Genomic DNA, 24,799 nt, shown 5'->3' on the forward strand with positions numbered 1-24,799 from the left:
TTGGCCGAGCTTCCGCCTCCGAAACCCCGGAACCCTGCGGCTCCATACTGCTGCCCTCAGGGGCTTCCTGGCAGCCCCTCCCTCCACCAGCGCCCCACCCGGAATCCCACTTCTGCTGCGCCCGGGTCCCCTTCCCCTTAATTGGGTGGCCCCGCCCCGTGCGCAGTGACGTCGGACGTCGCTGTCAGCCGGCGCTGGGGGGGGTCGGTGTGGGGTAGAATGGCCGCTGCTGCCGTCACCTGCGGGACCCCGGGAGGTAAGAACCAGGGCCTCCAGACCCCCTCTCCGCCTCCGCGCCAGGGGGCGCAACTCCACCGGCCCAGACGTCGCGCGCCGCGCGGGAGACCACCGCCCCTTCTCCGGGTTCGCCTCCACTGCCCGCTTCCGTCCTCCTCCCCCGCGTCAGGGGGCGCCGCGCCTCGTAGGGCCCCACCGCGGACCTGCGGGGCCGGGACTGCCTCAGGGACCCCGCACCCCCGCTGCTCCTTGCCTGCCGCGCATCCGCGGACTCTGCTCCGCAGTTTCTCTCTAGAACATCCCTCCCTGTGGGCGGAAGGCAGGACCCTCCCACATCGGAGCTTCTCCCGGGACCACTACCCCACTGTGGGGGGACGCCCCCGGGCCCGCTCCGCATCCTGGTAGGCGGCCTAGCCAGTACTGCGCACCTGTGCCCTGGGGCGGAGTCCTTACTCCAACCCACGCAGCCTAGCTCGGAGAGACCTCCTCCCCCTCTTCATCCTCGGACACCTGGCGGAACCCGCGCTGAGAGCCACCTCCAGCTTCCATCTGTTCCCTCAGGGGGGTGGGGGCTTAGGCTGGAGCCAGAGTGGTAATGAAGGGTAGGCCTGGAGACCAGGGGAGGCAGAGGCGCTTGGAGAAGGTGGGGACAGAGGTGGGTAGGGGGTGAAGAGGGCTGTCAGCCTTTAGGTTGTCCTGAGGTTGGGAAGCTGAGTCCTGGGTGTCTAACCCAAATTGTATTAGGCCTTGACCAGCCTAGACCAGAAACAGGTTAGGATAGGTCAGATCTGCCCTTCCTCTTTGAAAAATCAAATAGAGAAGGGACTCAGGGTGTGTCTTCTAAGGCCTAGCTTTCCACTCGGACTTAGATCTCCCGCCCAACCCCCAACCTCCAGAATCCAGGCTCTGAATTGCTAAAATACTCTCCAAGGACCCAGATGCCCTGAGTCCTGTCCCTAGGACCTGACCTCACCAAAGCCCCAGCCTCTTCAAAAACCCACGTTGTAGGATACCAGCCCTGCCAGTTTCTCCCCTCCCCCACCCGACTCTTCTTGATTACTGTGTTCTGTGGTGTCTCCCTACTCGCGTTGGTTTCTGGCATCATCGATTCTGGGTTCTCCGTCTTTCCCATTCCTTATCTCTACTCACATCAGCCTATCTGCTTCCTTCTTCTCTCTTCCTCATCTTTCCCAGATATCATGACCCAGTTCTGTACTCCCTCCCCCACCCCCTACTTCTCATCCTGGATAATTGTGGGGACTTCTGCCATGACCTGGTCTCTCTTTTCCCAGCACAGACTCCCCCTCCCCCCGGCCCCTCAGGCCGGGGGTGACCTTGCCCCTGGAGCCCTCACCATGAGTACCAAGGACACCACTGAGGTTGCTGGTGAGTTCACAATCCAGGTTCTCATTTGGGGTACAACCTTTCTTCTCGCCCTGTGGTGACTGTAATTCTTGGATTCCCTGCTCTCCTTGTTTCAATTTCTCCCAATGCTCTAGATCAGGGGTCGGGAACTTTTTTGGCTGAGAGAGCCATGAATGCCACATATTTTAAAATGTAATTCTGTGAGAGCCATACAACAACCCATGTATGTTATGCATTATCCAGTAAAAATTTGGTGTTGTCCCAGAGGACAGCTGTGATTGGCTCCAGCCATCCGCAATCATGAACATGGGCAGTAGGAAATGAATGGATTGTAATACACGAGAATGTTTTACATTTTTAACGTTATTATTATTTTTTATTAAAGATTTGTCTGCGAACCAGATGCAGCCACCAAAAGAGCCACATCTGGCTCGCAAGCCATAGGTTCCCGACCCCTGCTCTAGATTCAGCCCTTTGCCCCTGGGCTAGCACGCTAAACCCTCCCTTTTTATTCCCTCTAGAGAACAGCCACCACCTGAAGATCTTTCTCCCCAAGAAACTGTTGGAGTGTCTTCCTCGCTGTCCGCTGCTGCCTCCAGAGCGTCTACGGTGGAATACAAATGAGGTTCTCTAGGGAGCATGGGATTTTAGGGCCTAGCAAGGTCTGGTGAGCTAGAGGAAGGTGAATAGGTTCTTTCTGTTTCTGTCCACACTCCCAAGTACAGAGTGTCATTCTGGGCTCCTTGAGGGTCATAGGAGAGGTATAAAGACCTGCATCTTGTAGGAGCTCACTTCTTGGCATATCCATCTGAGTAAAAATAATAGCTACTGCTTTTTTGAAATATATCTAACAAACTCGGCACTGTGCTAAGCACTTGACCTGCATGATCTCATTCAGTCCTCCAATGATGCTATAGAGCAAGCACTGTTGGTAATATAGATAAAGAAACTGACTTACTTCATGTTGTTTATTTAGCTCACTCTGGAGCTCCTGCTTTTAACCACCACTGATGCTAGCTCCTTCTGGAGGATATGGTCCTGTGTTTCACACTTTCTGTACTCCCCACACCCAGTGTTTTGTATGTGCTTGGTGGTGGATTATTATTGATTTAATTATTTGACTAGAAGTGTCAGTAAAAGTATGTGTGTGAGTTATTGTTGTAAATGCAGGAAGGGTTACACGGGTCAGCAGGGCTTCATGGAGAGCTAGGAAGGGATTTGGTTTAGGATGGGTAGGATTTCCAGACTCGAAGAGATGTGTACATGGCACTTAGAGCTTGTAGGGCACTAACATTGAGGAGGTTACTGCTCAGGGAAAGTTTGGGAAAGACTCAATGGACCAGTCTGGCAGGAATGGTAGGTGCAATATGGGTAAATAGTGTGAACATAGGAGTGACGGTTTGATCCCTGGTCAGGGAGAGCCTTGAAGTGAGGTTGAGGAATCTGGAGTTCTTGGCAGTGTCAAACTATTGAAGTTTTCTGAGTCAGAAAGTATAAAAATGGAATTTGGAGATATGCAGTGTAAACAAAGAATGATGAAGAGCTTGGACCTCGCCCCAAGATAAAAGCCCCCGTTGGAAGGGAGGAAAGGAGAGGTTAAACTTTTGTCTGTGGTGAAACCTGGAAATCTTAGGGAGACAGTGGCCTTGCTGGGTCCAGATACCTGACAACATCTGCCACTAGCTACCAGAACTCAGCAGAGTCAACTCTTCCTCTGAGGGCATAACTAAGAGGCCAGGTTGAGACTGTATGAAGAGGACACCCACCTGCGTACTTCCTCTCCTACAGGAGATTGCTTCCTACTTGATCACCTTTGAGAAGCATGATGAGTGGCTATCCTGTGCCCCAAAGACAAGGTGAGAAAGATTGTGAACATGGGGAATGGCAGGAGTCCTGAGTTCTGTTCGCAGAACTCAAGGCCAACCATTTTAACTTCAGGCCTCGGAATGGCTCCATTATCCTCTACAACCGCAAGAAGGTGAAATACCGGAAGGATGGTTACCTCTGGAAAAAGCGGAAGGATGGGAAGACCACCCGAGAGGACCACATGAAGCTGAAGGTCCAGGGCATGGAGGTAAGCAAGGCATCCAACTCATCTGCCCTAGCCCACCCTTAGCTAGGTTCCAGCCCTGCCAAGGCGTGGCGCCATCCTCCACCTCACCACCCTTCCTTCTCACTCACTGCATCAGCTGGCTGATAGCTTAGCCCACCCTCCATATCCCATTTCCCTCCATGTCCCAGCTGTCCAGGCCTGAGGCCATACCTCTTCTGGAGGACACCGATGCCCAGTCCTTTTACCTCTCTGCATTTTCCTTAGGGGTCCAAATATCAAACCTCTTAGCACAGGTTTCTCTTCCTTAAATCACTGCTTCTCATCTCAGATGTGTTCTTGCCCTGCCTTCTGATTTCTAGATAGTTCCATATCTCAAATATGGTCCTCATTGTAAGGACCTGGTCCCACTGTTCCCTTCTCCTATTCCTCATCTGTGATTTGGGGTGCTGGGATTTTAAAGGTGTGGGGGCTAGGTTGGGGTGGATAAGGGTTGAAGAGGAACTGGTGGAAAGATTGGGATTCCTGCAAAGGGACTGAACAGAGGAAGAGTTGGGGAGCAGACTAGCCCTCCCCCCACCCCAGCCTGTCTCCTGGCAGTGTCTCTATGGCTGCTACGTTCACTCTTCCATCGTCCCCACATTCCATCGGCGCTGCTACTGGCTGCTCCAGGTAAGGATGGAAGAGCTTAGGGAGCCACACTCTTCCTGGCTCTTTGAGGGAGATGGGGTCTGAAAGGATGCAGTGGAAGGATGACTAGGTTCTGAGTGGGAAATTAAGTCTGGGAAGATAGGGAATTGGGAATCGATAGAGCCCAAACTTGGAAGTGAGGTTGGGGGGTGCCCGGGAAGAAAGGGAAGACTGGGAAGCTGAACCCCTGGATCTCAGGACCCCATGGTGCTCTGTGTGTGTACCCTTGTGCCCTCAGAACCCCGACATCGTCCTTGTGCACTACCTGAACGTCCCAGCCCTGGAGGATTGTGGAAAGGGCTGCAGCCCCATCTTTTGTTCCATCAGCAGTGATCGTCGAGAGTGGTTGAAGTGGTCCCGGGAGGAGCTGTTGGGACAGCTGAAGCCCATGTGTAAGGCAGCAGGGCTAGGACAGTGCTCCAAGGGGAGAAAGGAAACAGGGAACTCCCAAAGGCGCCAGGAGCCTGTGGGGTGACCATTTCCTTCTAAGCCAAGGGCGTACTTTCCTGTGGGTGCTAGGTTTCCTGGTGATTTCTAAGGTGTTGGAATATGGAGAAGGGAGATCTGAGAACTACAAATGCAAGCAGTCTTGAGGCTGCTAGCCTCTTTATACCTGGCCAGAAGTCTTGGAGCATCTCAGGTGCTTGGAGGAGCCATCAAGGTGCTCTGGGTACTTTTGTGGGGTCCCATAGCACTTTCCCCCAACTCTTCTCTAGTTCATGGCATCAAGTGGAGCTGTGGGAACGGGACAGAGGAGTTCTCTGTAGAGCAGCTGGTGCAACAGATCCTGGACACCCACCCGACCAAGCCTGCACCCCGAACTCATGCCTGTCTCTGCAGTGGGGGCCTTGGTTAGTGAACCCCCCTACCCGATCTTGGAGCTCTTTTCCTGTCTAGTCATACTGCACTTACTCAAGCCAGGGGGGTATCCATCTTGCTGGGATTTGCATGCTGATTTGCACGTCCCAGAAAAATGGGCCAGATGAACAGAAGCCTTCCCATCTGGGTACACACTGGCCCCAGCTCCTTTTACTTGAGTCTTGGCAGCCCAGACTTATCTGCCTTCTACCTTTAGCAACTCCTTCCACCTCAGCACTACCACTTCGACCCAACTTAGTTTTATTTCTAAGTTAGTACCACTTGATTCTGTTCTTTTGTCTTTATTTTATGCCTTTATCTATTTTTCTCAGCTGTTTCTCCAAGCCCTCAATTCTCTGGTGCAATGCTCCTCCAGTCAGGTTTAATTTGGGGGAGGAGAAGTCTGCTGCTCCCAAGTGGCCACAATCAGTATTACATCTCTGGTGTATAGCAGAGTCCCAGGAAATACCTAAAGGCTTCCAGGAAGGGAAGGCTGGAGAAAGATGTGTCATATACATTCTCTCCCCACCTCTTCCATTCCAGGTTCCGGGAGCCTTACCCACAAATGCAGCAGCACGAAACACCGTATCATCTCTCCCAAAGTAGAGCCCCGAGCTTTAACCCTAACATCCATCCCCCATCCCCATCCCCCTGAACCTCCTCCACTGATAGCCCCACTTCCCGCAGAGCTCCCGAAGGCACACACCTCCCCATCTTCTTCTTCCTCCTCTTCCTCCTCTTCATCAGGCTTTGCAGAACCCCTAGAGATCAGACCTAGCCCTCCCAATTCTCGAGGGGGTTCATCGAGAGGAACTGCTATCCTCCTCCTGACTGGACTGGAGCAGCGTACAGGGAGCTTGACACCTACCAGGCACATGGCTCCTCAGGCTGATCCACACCACCCTTCCATGAGCTTGACTGTGGTTGTAGGCTCTGAGTCCTCTGCCCCACCAGCTCCTCCCAGCCCTGCCTTTGACCCTGATCGTTTTCTTAACAGCCCCCAGAGGGGCCAGACATATGGAGGGGGGCAGGGGGTAAGTCCAGACTTCCCAGAGGCAGAGGCCGCCCATACCCCCTGTTCTGCCCTAGAGCCTGCTGCTGCTCTGGAGCCCCAGGCGGCTGCTCGGGGTCCCCCTCCACAGTCAGTAGCAGGTGGGAGAAGAGGAAACTGCTTCTTTATTCAAGATGATGACAGTGGGGAAGAGCTCAAGGCTCAGGGGCCTGCCCCACCTGTACCTTCACCCCCTCCTTCACCCCCACCCTCACCTGCTCCCTTGGAGCCATTGGGCAGGGCAGGAAGAGGCGATGCCTTGTTTGGTGGAGCTGGTGGAGCCAGTGAGCTGGAGCCCTTCAGTCTTTCATCATTCCCAGACCTTATGGGAGAACTCATCAGTGATGAAACTCCAAGCATCCCTGCCCCAAACCCCCAGCTCTCTCCTGCTCTTAGCACTATCACGGACTTCTCCCCAGAGTGGTCGTACCCAGAGGTGAGTCTCCTCTCCACTCTCTCCCTCTTACCCCTTGGTCTGTGGCCTAGTTACCATGGCTGCTTAGCTCTCCTCCTAACCTCTGTTTTTCCTCAGAGTGTATCTCCTTTCCTGTTTCCATAGTCCTGACTCACCCTTCTTCCTTCCTTCCCTTTCCTTCCCCTTCCTTCCCTTTCCTTCCCCTTCCTTCCCCTTCCATGTGGTTGTGTGAGTCCCCCAAGTAGGGGGGGACTTCATTCTCTTGGTGACTTTCATGGAGGGAGTTGGGGCAACTCAGTATGGAAAAAAGAAAACATGGGTGGGGTATGATTGCAGATTTTGGGAAGCTAAAAGACTGTTTTTACCAGTAGAGAAGTTCTGCTTTATGCTGCCCTAGAGAAGGAAAGGAGGAACTGCAGTGGTGGCCTAAGGAAAGGACTTCCTCCTGAAGATAGCTATCTGTAAATGAGTTGGTAGCCTTGGGCAAAGCTAGCAGATGTTTGGGAGGAGGGCAGACTAGCCAACCTTATGCAGTGGGTCCAGTCCAATCTATATACCACCGGACTCTAGCACAGGTCCTGCCACATAGATACTCTCTCAGGGTCTGAATTAATGAATGAGTGAGTGAATGAATTCCCAACAGAGCTCTAGTCATGTGGCTCTTTGACTTCTGTCTGCAGGGTGGGGTCAAGGTGCTCATCACAGGTCCTTGGACGGAGGCCACCGAGCATTACTCCTGTGTCTTTGATCACATCGCAGTGCCAGCATCACTTGTCCAGCTTGGTGTCTTACGCTGCTACTGTCCCGGTATGGGGCTTGGGAACAGTGTGGGAAGGGACTAACATATGGACATTGAGGACTTCCCAGAAGCACTGTAACAAAGGTGTTGAGTTGTTCCTAAGAACACAGATACCTCATCCAGTCTTGAGGCTTTGAGTGTCATGGTCCCCTAGAAGGCAGGTGAGCCAGGGCTTAGGTGTCAGGTCTGGGTTCTGGTCCAAGAAATCTCCTTATCTGACTAGTGACCTTGGATATGTCTGCTCCTTTCTTGTGTCTTTGGACTGCCCTCCTGTACTGTCAGGCATTTGACCCAAGCGGTCTCTGATGTCATTCAGGCCTCTGGCTTAGAGTCAGAGTGTCTGGGTCTTGGGAGAATGAGAAGGGAGATCTTGGTCTCCTCTGACCTTCTTGGGACTAAAGGACATTGACTTCTAGACCTGTGCCTTCTGTTATGGTAGCCATTAGCTACATGCACCTATTGAAATTAAATTAAATTTAAAATTCAGTTCTTCAGTCACATTGATCACATTTTTTTTTTCATTTTTCTGAAGTTGGAAACGGGGAGGCAGTCAGACAGACTCCCACATGTGCCCGACCGGGATCCACCCGGCATGCCCACCAGGGGGCGATGCTCTGCCCCTCTGGGGCGTTGCTCTGTTGCATCCAGAGCCATCCTAGCGCCTATGGCAGAGGCCACAGAGCCATCCTCAGCGCCCAGGCCATCTTTGATCCAATGGAGCCTTGGCTGTGGGAGGGGAAGAGAGAGACAGAGAGGGAGGAGAGGAGGAGAGGTGGAGAAGTAGATGGGCGCTTCTCCTGTGTGCCCTGGCCAGGAGTCGAACCTGGGACTCCTGCATGCCAGGCCAATGCTCTACCACTGAGCCAACCGGACAGGGCTGATCACATTTTGAGTGCCCAATAGCTACGTGTGGCCAGTTCTACACTATTGAACAGAGCAGGTAAATATTTCCATCACTGAGGAAAGTTTTGTAGGACAGCACTGGTCTAGATGTCATTGCCAAGGCTTGTCTCTCCCCTTTTGCCACCATCCTGGCCCCTTACCCTGCCTTCAACAGTCAGCCTTACTATGGGACCCTCAAAGATCACCAGAGAAACAGGTTAATACTTTAGTCGTCAGTGAGTGTGCTCTACCCCTCCACCTCCCCACCCCCCATCTCAACAGCCCTGTTCAGTGGTGCATGGACAGAAAGAGGATGAGACCAAAGAAGCTGGTGCTTGGGAAAGAGTCTCAGCCCCGAGTCTTGGGACCAGGGCCTGGTGGTTTCATTCTTAAGGCTATATATTGAGACCCTGAGACATGGCTCTCACTAGGTACCATTGGTGAGTAGCTAGCACTCCTTCCCCCATCTTAGTAATAGGGTCATGACCTGTGGATACTGATCCTGGGAGAAGACCAAGGGGTTTATCTACCATCATACTGTTCATATATATAGGAATCTGTTGACCCTCAGCTTTCAGGCCTTGGTGCTGAATAATAAACATCTTTAACTACAGGATCTAGACTTTAAGCAGGTTCTAGCCTATAGCAGGCATTAAGTTCTCAAATGAATGGAATTCCTTCCCAGCTAGTGCCAAAGCCACCAAAGCCAGGGGCCTCTTGGACCACAGCAGGGAAGTTGGGGAGTCAATATGAAATGACTATCTGTGGCTCTAAAACAGGGAGCCAGAGAAGGAGCTGGGGAAGAGAGCCCTTCTCACTAATCTTGCCCTCCCCAGCCCATGAGGTAGGGCTGGTGTCTTTGCAGGTGGCTGGGCGGGAAGGGCCCCTTTCTGCTTCTGTGCTCTTTGAGTATCGAGCCCGCCGATTCCTATCACTGCCTAGTACTCAACTTGACTGGTTGTCACTAGATGGTAAGTACTAGTCCTCTGACCTCAAGTGTCAGGCCCCACAACCTTTGAGCATGACATGCTCTTAGACCCCTCAGCACTCAGGTGGCTACCATCTAGCCCACATTTACCAGTCTTTTCTTAACTCCTGCTTCATTGGTCATTTCTAAATGCAGCAGCAAACTTCCCTTACCTCCTTTTCCTTGTAAATCTTGCAGCTATCTTGTCCCAGCTCTTGCCCTGTCCTCTCTATCCCAAAGGATGGGATCTAGGCAAGCAAAGCCAAGAGATGGGAGCAGGGACAGTGTCTAGAGCAGGGGTCCCCAAACTTTTTACACAGGGGGCCAGTTCACTGTCCCTCAGACCATTGGAGGGCCGGACTATGAACAAATCCCTATGCACACTGCACATATCTTACTTTAAAGTAAAAAAAAACAAAACGGGAACAAATACAATATTTAAAATAAAGAACAAGTAAATTTAAATCAACAAACTGACCAGTATTTAAATGGGTACTATGCTCCTCTCACCACCAATGAAAGAGGTGCCCCTTCCAGAAGTGCGGCGGGGGCCGGATAAATGGCCTCAGGGGGCCGCATGTGGCCCGCGGGCCGTAGTTTGGGGACCCCTGGTCTAGAGCAATATATATGGGATGTGCATGAGTGTTTATATTATAGGCACACACCCACACATATATATACATACACACACTTCAATTTTCTTATTTTTCTCTATGAAGATAGGCATTTATTATAGGAAATTTGGAAATTACAGAAAAGCACAAACTACAAAGTAGAAAATAAAAACTGCCTATATTACTACTCAGTAATATCTACTATTTTTAATTAAATTCATTTTAGAGAGAGAGGAAGGGGGAGAAAGAGAGAAACATCAATTTGTTGTTCCACTTATTTATGCACTCATTGGTTGATTCTTGTATGTTCCCTGATGGGGGATGGAACCTGCAGCCTTGGCATATCAGTATGACACTCTACCAGTGGTCGGCAAACTCAGTCAACAGAGCCAAATATCAACAGTACAACAATTGAAATTTCTTTTGAGAGCCAATTTTTTTTTAATATTTTATTTATTGATTTTTTAGAGAGAAAGGAGTGAGAGAGAGAGACAGAGAGAGAAAAATGGAAGGAGCAGGAATCATCATCTCCCATATGTGCCTTGACCAGGCAATACCCAAGGTTTAGTACCGGCGACCTCACTGTTTCAGGTCGACGATTTATCCGACTGTGCCACCACAGGTCAGGCCTGAGAGCCAATTTTTTTAAACTTAAACTATATAGGTAGGTACATTGGTATTAACTTAATTAGGGTACTCCTAAGCTGGCCCAAGAGCCACATGTGGTTCGTGAGGCGCGGTTTGCCGACCACTGCAAGCTACCTTGCCAGGGCCAATATTTACTACTTTAATATTGGGGTGTACTTTCTAATACAAACACACAGAGATGCACACACATTTTTATGTGTATATATTTAAATCTAGAACTATGTTTGTTCCTTCTACTGGTTATCCCTCCTTTGGCTTTGAGAATTGTTTCTCTCTCTGCTCCTGCTGCTTTTTCAAGGTTTGCGCTTTTCTGTCTTCTCCTCTGGGTGTCTCTGTTGTTGCTTCTTGTTTTCCCAGTTCTGCTGTCATCCTGTTGAGTGTGTCTTTCTCATCCCTACTTCTCTCCCTCAGGGGCTGGTCCCTGGCTTGCCTCACTCAGAGCTGCCCCCACAGGTTGTGTGCAGGTTGCCCCACAGTCTACCTTGGGACCTTGCCAAGTCTCCCAAGCCTGTTCTGTCTGTCCTGCTATAACTGCTCACCTTACTTTCTTGTTTGTCTAGTCCTAGTCTGTTATACAGTCTCCCTTTTTCCATTTCTCCTTGCGCTAGGGTCATAATTTGTTCTCTTCCTTGTTGCTTGTTTAGTACAGTCCCCAGCTTTCCTGTGTCCTTTGTCTTCTCTTCACCATATTTATTTTTCCTGTTCTCTCCTGTAATACCTTGGTTTCTGCTCATCATTCTCCACCTTCCTACCCACCATCCCTTCCATACTTTCATCCTCTTCTGCCTAGCATCTCAGAACATCCCTGACCTCCACCCTGTTTCTCTGTGCCTGTTTTTCCATGGCTCTGATCCCCTCCCGCCTCTCCTCCTTGTCCTTGTGTGATCTCAAGAGGGGACAGATATAGCTTGGGATGTGTGTGTGTGCATGTGTATTTGTGCATGGGGTGAGGGGAGGAGGAGGAATGGACATGGCTATCCATCTCTGTCACGTTCCCTCCCCACCATCCTTTTTGTGGACAGCTGCGGGGGGCCAGGAGGAGGGGACGGTGCTTTTCAAATCACAGTCCCTGAGCTCTTTTGGGCAGTGGTTAACAGAGCAGGGACCCTGGAGTCCTTCAGCCCCAGCATGGGGGACAAAGGTAGTGTCTGGGGCAGGGAGAACTGACCAAATAGTTCATGCTGGGGAAGTGTGTGTGTATGCATGATCTGGGGCAATTCAGGGATGGATGCTATGTGGGAATTCCTACTATCTTTTTTTTTTTTTTAAGATTTTTAAAATTGATTTTATAGAGAGAGGACAGAGGGGTGTGGGGCTCGAGAAGTATCAAGTCATAGTTGCTTCACTTTAGTTACTCATTGATTGCTTGTCATATGTGCCTTGACCGGGCAAGCCCAGTGTTTCGAACAGGAGACCTCAGCATTCCAGATCAACGCTTTACCCACTGCGCCACCACAAGCCAGGTTCTGTTTCTGTGTCTTAAAGGACACAACTGTGGTTCTAGATTCTGGTCCTAGGTCAATGAATAGTGTTAATGACTAGTTTAAGGACTGAATCCTGGTGGGCTACATTTCAAAGGTGGGTGGGTAAAGGGGATGTTGTTTTACAGAAGAAGAAAGAATATGATTCTGTGTCTTTACCTACTGGATCCTGGGATCCTGGGATAGGTCCAGTTCTGGTGTTCAGGGCATCACCTAGACCTTGCCAACTAAGCCTCCCATACCCGTGCCCCCTCAGACAACCAGTTCCGGATGTCCATATTGGAGCGACTGGAGCAGATGGAGAAGCGAATGGCAGAGATTGCAGCAGCTGGGCAGACACCCTGCCAGGCTCCTGATGTGCCTCCAATTCAGGTATTTCCATGAGAGGTCTACAGTGAGCAGGGGGAGGGTCTTCCTAAAGAAAATGGCTCTAGTATATGACTTCTCCCTCTCCCATCCCCAACCTCCTCTCAGCCAGCCCTCCTCCCTAATCCCTGACATCACGCTGCTCCCACCCCCGCCCTGTGGCAAGAGTGGCTATTCTGGGCACCCTCTTGGCATGACAGGCTTCAGACTATTTCTGGTCTGAAGAAGGGTGGAAGCAAAGGAGAGGGTGGGGGGAGGGGAACTGGAGGGTTGGGACTCAGTGCTCTGTGGGTGCCGAGTCTCTGGAGGAAGAAGATGGTTGAGGACTCGGTTCTGAAGGGGAGAAACCATCTTTGGGTATGGCACTGATCTAAGCTGATGTGGAGGCACTATATGAGCAAGGGTGTGTGAGGTCTGGCTGCCAGATGGTCTAGAGGAAGTTGGCGGTGGGAGTGGGGGACACGCAGGATCCTGAACTGGAAGAACTGACAGGCCATCAGAGGTCTGGGTGATGGGAACCTGGAGTGAGAAGTGTGAGAGGGGGTAGACTTAGAAACTGAGAAGACAGGTATGGGATGGCCAAGGCCATTCCAAGCCAGAGGACCAGATGCTCAGTCTTTGCATAAGGGTGTGTGTCCTGCAGGATGAAGGCCAGGGGCCTGGGTTCGAGGCTCGGGTAGTGATCTTGGTAGAGAGCATGATTCCACGCTCCACCTGGAGGGGTCCTGAGCGTCTGGCCCATGGGAGCCCCTTCCGAGGCATGAGCCTTCTGCACCTGGCCGCTGCCCAGGGCTACGCCCGCCTCATCGAGACCCTGAGCCAGTGGCGGTGAGCAGGGGCAGCAGGGAGGGGGCTGGGCAGCCACTGGGACAGAAGTGCCAAGGGACTGAGGGGCACTGGAGGATTGGAGCCCTGCCAAGAGGGAGTTAGGGTCACTGGGAAGGAAGAGGGGCTGGAAGATTTGTATTTGAGGGAATTTTAATATCCCCCCAAGTTACAACACTGACTTCTTGACCCCCTTACATTTATTTATTTATTTATTTATTTATGTATTTTTCTGAAGCTGGAAACGGGGAGAGACAGTCAGACAGACTCCCACATGCGCCCGACCGGGATCCACCTGGCACGCCCACCAGGGGGCGCTGCTCTGCCCACCAGGGGGCGATGCTCTGCCCCTCCGGGGCATCGCTCTTTTGCTACCAGAGCCACTTCAGTGCCTGGGGCAGAGGCCAAGGAGCCATCCCCAGCGCCCGGGCCATCTTTGCTCCAATGGAGCCTCGCTGTGGGAGGGGAAGAGAGATACAGAGAGGAAGGAGAGGGGGAGGGGTGGAGAAGCAGATGGGCGCCTCTCCTGTGTGCCCTGGCCGGGAATCGAACCCGGGACTTCTGCACGCCACGCCGACGCTCTACCACTGAGCCAACCGGCCAGGGCCAACCACCTTACATTTATTAATCTCTGACTGCCTCATCCCACTGACTATAGTGCTTCTAGATAGCTTGTTTTCCAGTCCCTTCAGCACCGATGATCCCACTTTGCCCAATTTTTCCCTGACTGGGCTTTGTTGTCCCATTCCCAAACCCTCCAGAAGTGTGGAGTCCGGAAGTTTGGACTTAGAGCAAGAGGTTGACCCGCTCAACGTGGATCACTTCTCTTGCACCCCTCTGGTGAGGATGCTGGACTCCTGAGAGCACGTGGGCTGACGGGAAATGGGGAGAGTACTTCACAGGGAAGACCTCTTGCAGGAGGAGTGGGGGGGGGGGCAAGGGGCTGAAGATGTAGCCACCAGGAGAAAGGGCTTCAGGCCTAATTTCCACCTCTGTCCCCTCACTCCTGTCCTGTTCCTGCCTCTCCTCAGATGTGGGCTTGTGCCCTGGGACACCTGGAAGCTGCTGTGCTCCTTTTCCGCTGGAACCGACAGGCGCTGAGCATTCCTGACTCTCTGGGCCGTCTCCCCCTGTCTGTGGCTCATTCCCGGGGTCATGTGCGCCTTGCCCGCTGCCTTGAGGAACTGCAGAGACAGGAAGTTTCAGCTGAGCCCCCACTTGCCCTGTCACCACCCTCCTCCAGCCCAGACACTGGTGAGGGCTAATCTTTATAAGAGGGGAATGTGGGTGGAAGGATAGGCCAGAGGAAGCTAAAGCGTGGGAAACAAAGTGAGAGGAGGGAAACCAAGGAGGCAGGGATGGGGAGGTTATACTAGCAAGACAGGGACCCTGCGAGGAAAAATGAGGCAGTTGACTCAAGGGACAGCATATGGCTTCTGCTGCCCTCACCCTCTTCCATACCTTACAGGTCTAAGCAGTGTCTCCTCACCCTCGGAGCTGTCGGAGGGCACTGTCTCTGTCACATCAGCCTATTCTAGTGCCCCAGATGGGAGTCCTCCTCCAGCTCCTCTGCCAGCCTCTGAGATTATTATGGAGATGGTCCCAGGCCAGCTCTCCTCTGGTGCCCCAGAGGCCCCCCTACTCCTCATGGACTATGAAGCCACCAATCCCAAAGGGCCCCCACCTTCATCACCTCCTCTCCCACCAGCCTGGGAAGCTGGGACTGCTCCGGAAGAAGCTCACAGCCTACCAGCTGTGGATATGATCTCGGTACCACTCATGTTGATGGAATTATGAGGGCTAGAAAGAGTAGGGTGCTGGGATGGGGTGAAGCTGACTAGTCCATGAAACAGACTATTACGTCAGTTTGGGAAGAAGGGACCATTTATCCTCATTTTTGGACAAGCAAGGTAATCCTTTGCTTAGCTCCTACCAGAGATTGACTCCTAAGTTATGAGATATCAGGGGTTAAAAATTCTGGGGAATATCTTCAGTTAGAGGTGAATGTAGGCGTTACCTGTTGATCCAATGAAGAGACAAGCTTCTGGGGAAGCAAAGTGATGGAGGGAACTTGGGAGGACTATGGAAGAGAGAGGTTGGCAAGATGAAGGTACCTTTGGTGAGGAGGTTTGCACATGGTAAAAGATAAGAAAGTCTTGTGGAATGAATAAATGAGAGTAAATCTTCAAGTGGAGCAGCAAGAACCTGAGGATATATCTGCTTTAGAAAAGCTAATGGATTAATTGGGTAGCACGGTAAGTACAAAAAACTTGAGATCTAGACAGGCAGGCAGTGTTCCATGTGGCCAGAACGAAGTGCTGCAGGGCTGGAGTGAAGGCAAGGCTGAAGCCCTTCAAAAGGTTTCATGTGATCAGTAAGCTTTGAGTTGGTTCTTGGAGAGTGAAGGAGGATGGGGTGGCAGGCATGGCCAAAGCTGCAGGGTAGGATGTGCTGGTTGGCCTGCATGGGCCAGGCTTGGATGGGACAGTGGGCAGACAGCCTGGAAGGCTAAATCTTTTATTTGCTCAGCTCTTGAACCTCTATTTGGAGTATATCCTTCCTATCCTATGTTTTCCACGTCTCAACACAGGTGGAAGCCCAATAACTATAAATGAATGAATCTGGAACAGTGGCCAAGAAAGACGGGGTTAGAAAGGACAGCAATCCCTGAGGCCTCATCTGGTGGTGAGAGGAAAGAACAAGATAGGAAGTGGAATGAGACTACAGCTGTGTCAGGGCAGGAACATCTGGCAGTTGGGACCCCTCAAGGCTCACCCAGCTTCTCCATTCAGGTGGACATGATCTCACTGGCCAAGCAGATCATCGAAGCCACACCAGAACGGATTAAACAAGAGGGCTTTGTGGGGCTGCCTGAGGCCGGAGCCCCAATTCGGGAGCGGACGGGGGCCCTTGGGCTCAGCGAGACCATGTCCTGGCTGGCCAGCTACCTAGAGAATGTGGACCATTTTCCCAGCTCTGCCTCTCCCAGGTGACCAGCTTAGGACAAAGCCTCCAGATTATTCTTCAAGGGAAGATGGGAAGGAGGAAGGCAGCTTCCCCATAGCTAAAGCTTCATTCTGGCAGAGGGCCCAAAGGCCTTTGAGAAGGGTATTGGAACTGGCTGATGAGCTCTGAAGTCATGCTCTCCAGACTGTGTTGTGGGAGGTCTCCCTCACAGCAAACCTTAGGCCAGACAGATAAGAGGGACTACACATGCCCAATGATTCGCCTTTTTCCCTATCCCTACAGTGAACTTCCTTTTGAGCGGGGTCGTTTGGCTATCCCTCCAGCACCTTCCTGGGCAGAGTTTCTCTCAGCATCTGCCAGTGGCAAGATGGAGAATGATTTTGCACTGCTGACATTATCGGATCACGAGCAACGGGAACTGTATGAGGCAGCCCGAGTCATCCAGACAGCCTTCCGAAAGTATAAGGTCAGGAGGCTGGGAGATCTTGGGATGAATTACAGTCTTGAGTCAGGGGGAGACTGTGGGCTCCCAGGACTTTTAGGAAGGAGAGCAGTTGTCCAGAGAGGTCTCAGATGGGGTGAAGGGTCAGGGACCTCAGGCAAGTTGGAAGGACAGATCACATGTCTATTAGGTAGGCAGTTAGGTACTGAGACTTCCTTTTTCCCCTTAGGGCCGGTGGCTGAAGGAGCAGCAAGAGGTAGCAGCAGCTGTGATCCAGCGCTGCTACAGGAAGTACAAGCAGGTGAGACCCTTTTCTCTCTAAAGCATTACACTAAACCACACCCACACACACCCCCATTCCAGCCCAGAGCATCCAGAATGCTCCTGGAGCCCTGACTCCCTTTCTCTCTCCACAAGCTGACCTGGATTGCACTTAAGGTATTAGGCGTGAGATCTGGGTGTGAGGTTGTCTGTGATAATTCAGGCCTTTCCATGAGCATGTGGATTAGAGGAAGAGACCTGCGTCAGCTGAACTTGGGGTGGCCTTCAGGGGTTTGGGTTTCTATCCTTCCATTTCGGCCCCTTACTCTCCTTCCCACCTGTACAGTTTGCACTCTATAAGAAGATGACCCAGGCAGCCATCCTGATACAGAGCAAGTTCCGAAGCTACTATGAACAGAAGCGATTTCAGCAGAGCCGCCGAGCAGCTGTGCTTATCCAGCAGCACTACCGCTCCTACCGCCGCCGGCCCACAGGCAGCCTGCCTACTCGCAACAAGTACGGGTCCAGCCCTTAAACCCTCTGTGCCTGCCCACAGCATCCATGACCATTGCCCATGGACCCCCCCAACTCCCAGCTCATCGTTCTGCCCCCGGCCCTTCCTTGCTAGGGTCCTTAAGGGACTGAGGGCAGAGGATGCCTCAGTGTTCTGTGAGGTCTCATCTTTTCTTTCTTCTGCTAGAGGCTCCTTTCTCACCAAGAAGCAGGACCAGGCAGCCCGGAAAATCATGAGATTCCTGCGACGCTGCCGACATAGGTATTCATCCTTTCTCCTGCTGGATTTTGCTCTGCCACCTCCATCACCCCCTTCCCCAGGCCTGATGTTCTCTTCTGACTCTTTCCTTATCTCTCTGCAGGATGAGGGAACTGAAGCAGAACCAGGAGCTGGAAGGGCTTCCCCAGCCTGGACTGGCCACCTGACCTCCCCACCCTGGAGACAGCTCCTTGCAGTCTTAGGGAGAGGGTTCTGGGGGGTGGGAGCCCCCTGTCGGCAGCTTTCCCAGTCAGTTGGTTTGGAAATCTCCTAGGTCTCTACCGTCCTCCTGCTCCAAAGTGCTGAGCTCCCTCTCCCACCCCCAGCTCCTCTTTCCTCTGGGTCGTGGCCCCTCTTTTGGTCCCCGGTACCGTACCGGAAGCCCCACATACCTGCATTGTCAGCTGTGACCTCCAGAACCCTGCCTGTCCCTTCTCCACCGCTCCCTCCCTGCCTGCACCCATCTCACCCGTTTCCTGACTTGCCTTATTTATTTGTTCGACGCATTTCTGAATGTATCAGCCTGGCCCCACCTCCGCCTTCGCTGAGCACTCGCCTCTTGTGTTTCCAGCGGACTCCGCATGTTTGCGTCTGTTTCCTCCCTTTCTGGCCCTATTTCCCCTACACCCCCTCCGTCACTTCGACTCTGGCCACCAACCTCGGAGTCAAAGGGGATGCTGTATATATAGGAACGCTTTGCGGAGTTCTGCCCCATCCTCGATGGGAGCGGGCTTGTAAATATGTAACATACAGAGTATAGTGAAGAATCTATTTAAGGCGCCGCAGGAAGGGCTGCAGGCCAGGCTTGTGATTCCCCGGGTGCGGTGGGGGCCTCCTGCCGGCCCCATGAGCACTTTCTACTTGTGCATGGGCTTGGTTTCTACGAATTGCCATTAAACTTCGCTGCACCAGTCAACCTCCGACTTCTGTCTGCTGGGGGCGGGGAAGGGGCGGGCCTCGGCAGGTGGGCGGCTACCGTGTACCCTGAGCCAGATCACCGCATGGGCCCCGCCCAGGGTTTTCCGCCTCCGACGTGTTTCCGGCCTTAAAGGCTCTTAGCCCTTCCCTTTAAGACGCACCGCCCCCTGCCTCTGTCACTCCCAAGATGGCGGACCTACTAGGCTCCATCCTGAGCTCCATGGAAAAGCCACCTAGCCTCGGTGACCAGGAGACTCGGCGCAAGGCCCGAGGTGAGGATCCCAAATTTACATCCACCTCCACCTGATTCGCAGGACTGCACTCTTCTTTCTTAGACGGTGCCGCCTCTTCAACCTTGAAAGACCCCTCACAGGCCCCTTTAGAGACCCCCCAGAGGCCTTCAAGGGCTGCGGGGCCCGCCCGCTGTTTGTAGCGGACGGTGATTGGATACCCAAAATCTAGCTCCAGCTCCCTCTCTACCCTGGCCTCGCAGTTCTTCTTTTTCATTCGGCAACAGGTCCGCTTGTCTGCTGCTGGAGTGTTCTGATTGGTAGGCTGCCCCCTTGGTGTTCCTTGGCCCGCCTTCAGGTCGTAGGGGGGCGTGTTTAGCTAGTCAGCCCTCCCCATCTTCCAGCGGAGTGTCCCACGACCCATTCCCTTTTCTGATTGGGTTTAGGACACGCCCATCTGCTACCTTTTACCTCTATTGGCCATCTTAACCTATTAAGGACCCTCCTCTGGCCCACCCACAGCACCTCCAATTGGTTGCTAGGTCCTTTTGATGCCCTTCTGCCCCTTCTATGTGGTTTAACCCAGTCCTTTCTGCCACTTTACGCCCCTTCTTTCATATGTAGTCTGACATTCTCGAGTTCCCTGTGTGGGTCGTGATGCTGATTGGAGAGATGAGGATGCCTCTGCCGGTCCATCGGCTATAGGCTCCCGGCCTGTGTTCTTTTAGTAACTCCCCTGCAGGCAGGCTCTAGGAGTGCGGCTGCCAGTGTAGGGCGCGGCCGGCCTGGTGATGCTAGCTTCCCCTGGGTTGCTCGTGTGTGGCGTGTGAACGAGTCTGACAGAATGACTCCCTTGGAGAAGACGCCAGCCCCCGACCCTGCGGGCCTTGAGACCACGGACAGGCCGGTCCCGAACACTGGCTCCCCACCCACCCGAAGTGGGGCCAGGGCAAACTGGATACCTTCAAAGTGCTCATCAAGTGCTGCTTAATACCTAAATGTCCGTTATTTACTGAACAGTTGCTAGGGGTCCTTAACCTAGTCTGTGGTGAGCTGAGATCTGAAGAATAGATAATTCAGTGAGAGTGGAGAGGAGACTGTTACAGGCAGAGATGTGTATTTTAAAGCTCTGAGGAAGCAGGGGGAGCATAATGGAAACTGGCAGCTGGAAGTGTTTCAGGCTCACCATGACTGTCTAGGTGGGGTTCATCAGTGGTAGTTGACAGGCTAGGAAGCCAAAGTTCAGAGTTTAGTCACTTGCCTGAGGTCACCTGCCTAAGAGGCAGGGTTTTAAACCCATAATCTTATGTTACCTTTTCATAAACAAAGGAAAGACTCACAAACCAGCTAGTGAACACACACATGTACAGCTAGTGAACAAGGATCAGAACCCTTGATGTCAAAGAGATAAGAGCTCCTAAGCTGTCATGCTCTGGGGCCACAGAGAATAACTGGATGTGAGATAAACAGAGTCCCTGCCCCCTAGGAGTTTATAGTCTGGTAGGGGAGACAAACAGTTAAATTACATTAGTTTTCAGCACATGCTTTGGCGGATGTCTGAACCAAATGTGTATGCACCCCAGAGGAAGAAGTGAATAACTCTGACTCATGGTGGGTCTCAAGTTTATAAGAGAAGGAAAAGTATTTCAAGCAGAAGGAATAACATGTGCAAAGGCATGGAGTGATTAGGAAAATGGGAAGAGGTCAGTGCAGCTAGAGGTATTCAAATCCTGTGGAAGAAGTGAGCCTTAAAGATATGTTTTTTGTTGTTGTTGTTTTTTTCAGAGACAAAGAGTCAGAGAGTGGTATAGACAGGGACAGACAGACAGGAACGAAGAGATGAGAAGCATCAATCATTAGTTTTTCGTTACGTGTTGCGACATCTTAGTTGTTCATTAATTGCTTTCTCACATGTGCCTTGACTGCGGGCCTTCAGCAGACCGAGTAACCCCTTGCTCAAGCCAGCGACCTTGGGTTCAAGCTGGTGAGCTTTTGGTCAAACCAGATGAGCCCACGCTCAAGCTGGCGACCTCGGGGTCTCAAACCTGGGTCCTCTGCATCCCAGTCCGACACTCTATCCACTGCGCCACTGCCTGTTCAGGCCCTAGGATATAAAGGATTTGAAATGGCAGAAGAGAGGAGAGGGGACATTAAGGTGCAAGCGTGGGAACTTCCTGTACAACTGACTGAACACCTACACTCCCAAGAAGAAGGATGTCATATTAGCCATTTCAGCTTCATCCTGTCTATAAAAGTGAGAAGTTGGGGTGGGGGTTACAAAATATAGGAAGTTAAATAATTTCCCCTTTCCTATGTGGACAATGAAATGATAAATTTTTTAATGCTAGGGCTTAGTTCATTCTCCTTACCTCCCCACTTGCTTTATAGTTCTGTATATTGTGGGTATTAAATAAATGTTTGTTAATTGGTTTCTCCAGTGAGGTTGGGAAGTGGAGTTAGGCATGATTCTAATCTTTATGATTCCCACTACACTGAGCTCTTGAAGGGCAAAGCTGTGTCTTAAAACAATTTTAGTGCTCCAGGGCCTAGCTTAGCGCCAGGTTTGAATATTGATAAATGCTTGGTGAATAAACACAATCCTACCTTCTCAGCCTGGTACCTCCCAGTGGACACCAGACCTCCTTTGAAGCCTTACAAACTCCCTACCCACGCTTCTGCCCCTAGCCTCATGCTTCCATTTCTCACCCTCAGAGCAGGCTGCCCGCCTGAAGAAACTACAGGAGCAAGATAAACAACAGAAAGTGGAGTTTCGTAAAAGGGTGAGAACAACTGGAGAGATGAAAGGCAGCCTGAGGAATGACTTCAAATAAGTTAGAATTAGAACTCAGTTTTGTTTTTTGTTTTTTTAATTTCTCAAGAGAGATGAAGTGTGAAAGCCAATGGCATGCAGGCTGGGATAGATGTGGGGAGGCAAAGGCTCATTGACCCGGATGGGGAGAGGGATATTGGGACAGAGCCATCATCTCATCTCTTTTCATTTCCCTCTCCCAAGATGGAGAAAGAGGTGTCAGATTTCATCCAAGACAGTGGGCAGATCAAGAAAAAGTTTCAGCCAATGAACAAGATAGAGAGGAGCATACTGTGAGTGTTTTGGGCTGGGGGAGGCAGGAAATGGGTGGCCAGGGTGGCATGAAAGGGGTAGTGGGGAAATCCACGAGAGGAGTGTGCTAGGCCCCCTCATGGCTCTACATACTTTCTCCCCTCTGCCCACCCTTCCTAGACATGATGTGGTAGAAGTGGCTGGCCTGACATCCTTCTCCTTTGGGGAAGACGATGAATGTCGCTATGTCATGATCTTCAAAAAGGTAAAAGGCCTGAGTTCCCCACTCCTCTCTCCTTTTCAGCCTGTACCCCCCTTGGGAGAGAAATGAAATGAAACATGTATATGGAATCTTTTTTTTTTTTTTTTTTTCCTGAAGCTGGAAATGGGGAGAGACAGTCAGACAGACTCCCGCATGCGCCCGACCAGGATCCACCCAGCACGCCCACCAGGGGTGATGCTTTGCCCACCAGGGGGCGATGCTCTGCCCCTCCGGGGCGTCGCTCTGCCTCGACCAGAGCCACTCCAGTGCCCGGGGCAGAGGCCAAGGAGCCATCCCCAGCGCCTGGGCCATCCCCACTCCAATGGAGCTTCGGCTGCGGGAGGGGAAGAGAGAGACAGAGAGGAAGGAGTGGGGGTGGAGAAGCAAATGGGCACCTCTCCCATGTGCCCTGGCCAGCAATCGAACCCGGGTCCCCCGCACGCCAGGCCAACGCTCCACCGCTGAGCCAACCGGCCAGGGCCTGTATATGGAATCTTGACCCCTATCATCCCTTCTTCCCCAGGAGTTTGCACCCTCAGATGATGAGCTAGACTCCTACCGTCGTGGAGAGGAGTGGGACCCCCAGAAGGCTGAGGAGAAACGGAAACTGAAGGTGAGTTATGCCTGGCAGTTCCTAGAACCCTGTAGCCCTCCACCAGGGAGGGGTTGAGGTCTGGCCCTTGAGCACCAGCGCTCCAGCTCTGTACCCCTAGGAGCTGGCTCAGCGACAGGAAGAGGAGGAAGCTCAGCAGGGACCTGTGGTGAGCCCCACCAGCAACTACAAGGACAAGTACAGCCACCTCATTGGCCAGGGGGCAGCCAAGGAAGCGGCCCATTTGCTGCAGGCCAACAAATCCTATGGTTGTGGTGAGGCCAGAGTGGGGGCTGGGAGGGCAGGGCAGAGGAACACTGGATGAACAAGGGAGGGAAGGCTAAGGTACAGGGGTCCTAGGCCTTCCTCTCCCCCTTTCCTCTGCCCCCAGTGCCTGTAGCCAACAAGAGGGACACACGCTCCATTGAAGAGGCCATGAATGAGATTCGAGCCAAGAAGCGTCTGCGGCAGAGTGGAGAAAAGTTGCCACCTACCTCCTAGGCAACCCAGCTCCCTTGGGCAGGGCCGGGGGTTGGGTGGGGGGGACAAGGCTGCTGCTATTAGAACCCATTCTGGAGCCCCACCTCTGAACCACCTCCTAACAGCCTAGTTAGGCTGGAGGAAGTAGATATTTGATTTGTCGCTATTAGAGCTTGGATATGTATGTGCTGTGTGTATGTGTGCAAGAGAGTGTGAAAACACAGGTGGGTATTTAATCTGTATTATTTTCTGTTCTCCTTGGAATTTTCTTCCCCATGGGGCTGGAGTTACTTTATATTCAATAAACACTGTTTGACTCAATGTCTTTGTTTGAACAGAGAAAGAGGTGTGTGCTGGAGAAGTGATTTTGTTTTATTTACTTATTTATTTATTTTTAGATTTTATTTATTAATTTTAGAGAGAGGAGACAGAGAGAGAGAGAGAGAGAGAGAGAAAGAAGGGAGGGAGGGAGGAGCAGAAAGCATCAACTCCCATATGTGCCTTGACCAGGGAAGCCTGGGGTTTTGAACCGGCGACCTCAGTGTTCCAAGTTGATGCTTTTACCTACTGAGCCACCGCAGGTCAGGCTTACTTATTTATTTTTGAGAGGGAGAAGCATCAACTTGCCATTCCACCCAGTTGTGCCACTTAATTCCCATATATGCCCTGACCAGGGCTCGAGCTGGCAACCTTGGTGTTTTCAGGACAACGCTCTATCCACTGTACCAACCAGCCAGTATCTGAAGTGACTTTAGCTTGAGCAGTGTAAAATTGTTTGTGCTTTAGCCAGCTGCATAGTTCAGTTCATTAGCGCATCATCCCCATATGCCAAGGTTGCATGTTCGATCCCTAGTCAGAGCACATACAAGAATCAACCAATGGCTTGACCTGTGGTGGCGCAGTGGATAAAGCATCGACCTGGAACACAAGAGGTCACAAGTTCAAAACCCTGGGCTTGCTTGACCAAGGCACATATGGGAGTTCGTGCTTCCTGCTCCTTCCCCCCCCCCCCTTCTCCATTCTCTAAAATGAATAAATATTGTTGGGGGAAAAAATCAACCAATGAATGTATGAATAAGTGGAACAACAAATCAATGTTGCTCTCTCTCTCAAAAACAAAACAAAACAAAAGCCAGTAAGAGTATTTTTAGAGTACAATCACCAGAGCCAAATAGCCTAATTTTTTTTTTTTTTTGTATTTTTCTGAAGTTGGAAACGGGGAGGCAGTCAGACTCCCACATGTGCCCGACCAGGATCCACCTGGCACACCCACCAGGGGCGATGCTCCACCCATCCGGGGCGTTGCTCTGTTGCAACCAGAGCCATTCTAGCGCCTGAGGCAGAGGCCACAGAGCCATCCTCAGCGCCCGGGCCAACTTTGCTCCAATGGAGCCTTGGCTGCGGGAAGGGAAGAGAGACAGAGAGGAAGGAGAGGGGGAAGGGTGGAGAAGCAGATGGGCGCTTCTCCTGTGTGCCCTGGCCAGGAATCGAACCCTGGACTCCTGCATGCCAGGCTGATGCTCTACCACTGAGCCAACCAGCCAGGGCCTCAAATAGCCTAATTTT

General features: G+C 51.9%; 2 protein-coding genes across 10 annotated transcripts; both read left to right on the top strand.

The window, feature by feature from the left end:
- Positions 1-183: 183 nt before the first annotated feature.
- Positions 184-18,606, top strand: CAMTA2 (calmodulin binding transcription activator 2). 9 transcript variants are annotated; one of them, XM_066262857.1, is made up of 23 exons: positions 184-256; positions 1,530-1,623; positions 2,124-2,227; positions 3,391-3,458; positions 3,541-3,676; positions 4,238-4,324; positions 4,581-4,734; positions 5,059-5,193; positions 5,744-6,687; positions 7,347-7,473; positions 9,184-9,318; positions 12,314-12,429; positions 13,067-13,251; positions 14,010-14,088; positions 14,280-14,502; positions 14,717-15,018; positions 16,041-16,237; positions 16,498-16,681; positions 16,887-16,958; positions 17,075-17,095; positions 17,265-17,434; positions 17,619-17,693; positions 17,794-18,606. In XM_066262857.1, the coding sequence occupies exons 2-23, from the start codon at positions 1,593-1,595 to the stop codon at positions 17,855-17,857; spliced, it is 3,609 nt and encodes a 1,202-aa protein (XP_066118954.1). In that variant the 5' UTR covers positions 184-256; positions 1,530-1,592; the 3' UTR covers positions 17,858-18,606. The 9 variants fall into 9 exon arrangements, with proteins under 9 accessions (XP_066118954.1, XP_066118955.1, XP_066118948.1 ...); XM_066262851.1 differs by having other exon boundaries at positions 190-256; positions 4,253-4,324; XM_066262850.1 differs by having other exon boundaries at positions 190-256; positions 1,535-1,623.
- A 120-nt stretch (positions 18,607-18,726) lies between these two features.
- SPAG7 (sperm associated antigen 7) lies at positions 18,727-23,554 on the top strand. Its single transcript, XM_066262860.1, has 7 exons — positions 18,727-18,880; positions 21,551-21,618; positions 21,852-21,940; positions 22,080-22,164; positions 22,685-22,774; positions 22,875-23,028; positions 23,145-23,554. Exons 1-7 carry the CDS (start codon positions 18,796-18,798, stop codon positions 23,252-23,254), a joined length of 681 nt encoding a protein of 226 aa, XP_066118957.1. The 5' UTR covers positions 18,727-18,795; the 3' UTR covers positions 23,255-23,554.
- The last annotated feature ends 1,245 nt before the right edge of the window (positions 23,555-24,799 follow it).

The sequence above is a fragment of the Saccopteryx bilineata genome, chromosome 2 (assembly GCF_036850765.1).
Source record: "Saccopteryx bilineata isolate mSacBil1 chromosome 2, mSacBil1_pri_phased_curated, whole genome shotgun sequence".
NCBI lineage: Eukaryota > Metazoa > Chordata > Mammalia > Chiroptera > Emballonuridae > Saccopteryx > Saccopteryx bilineata.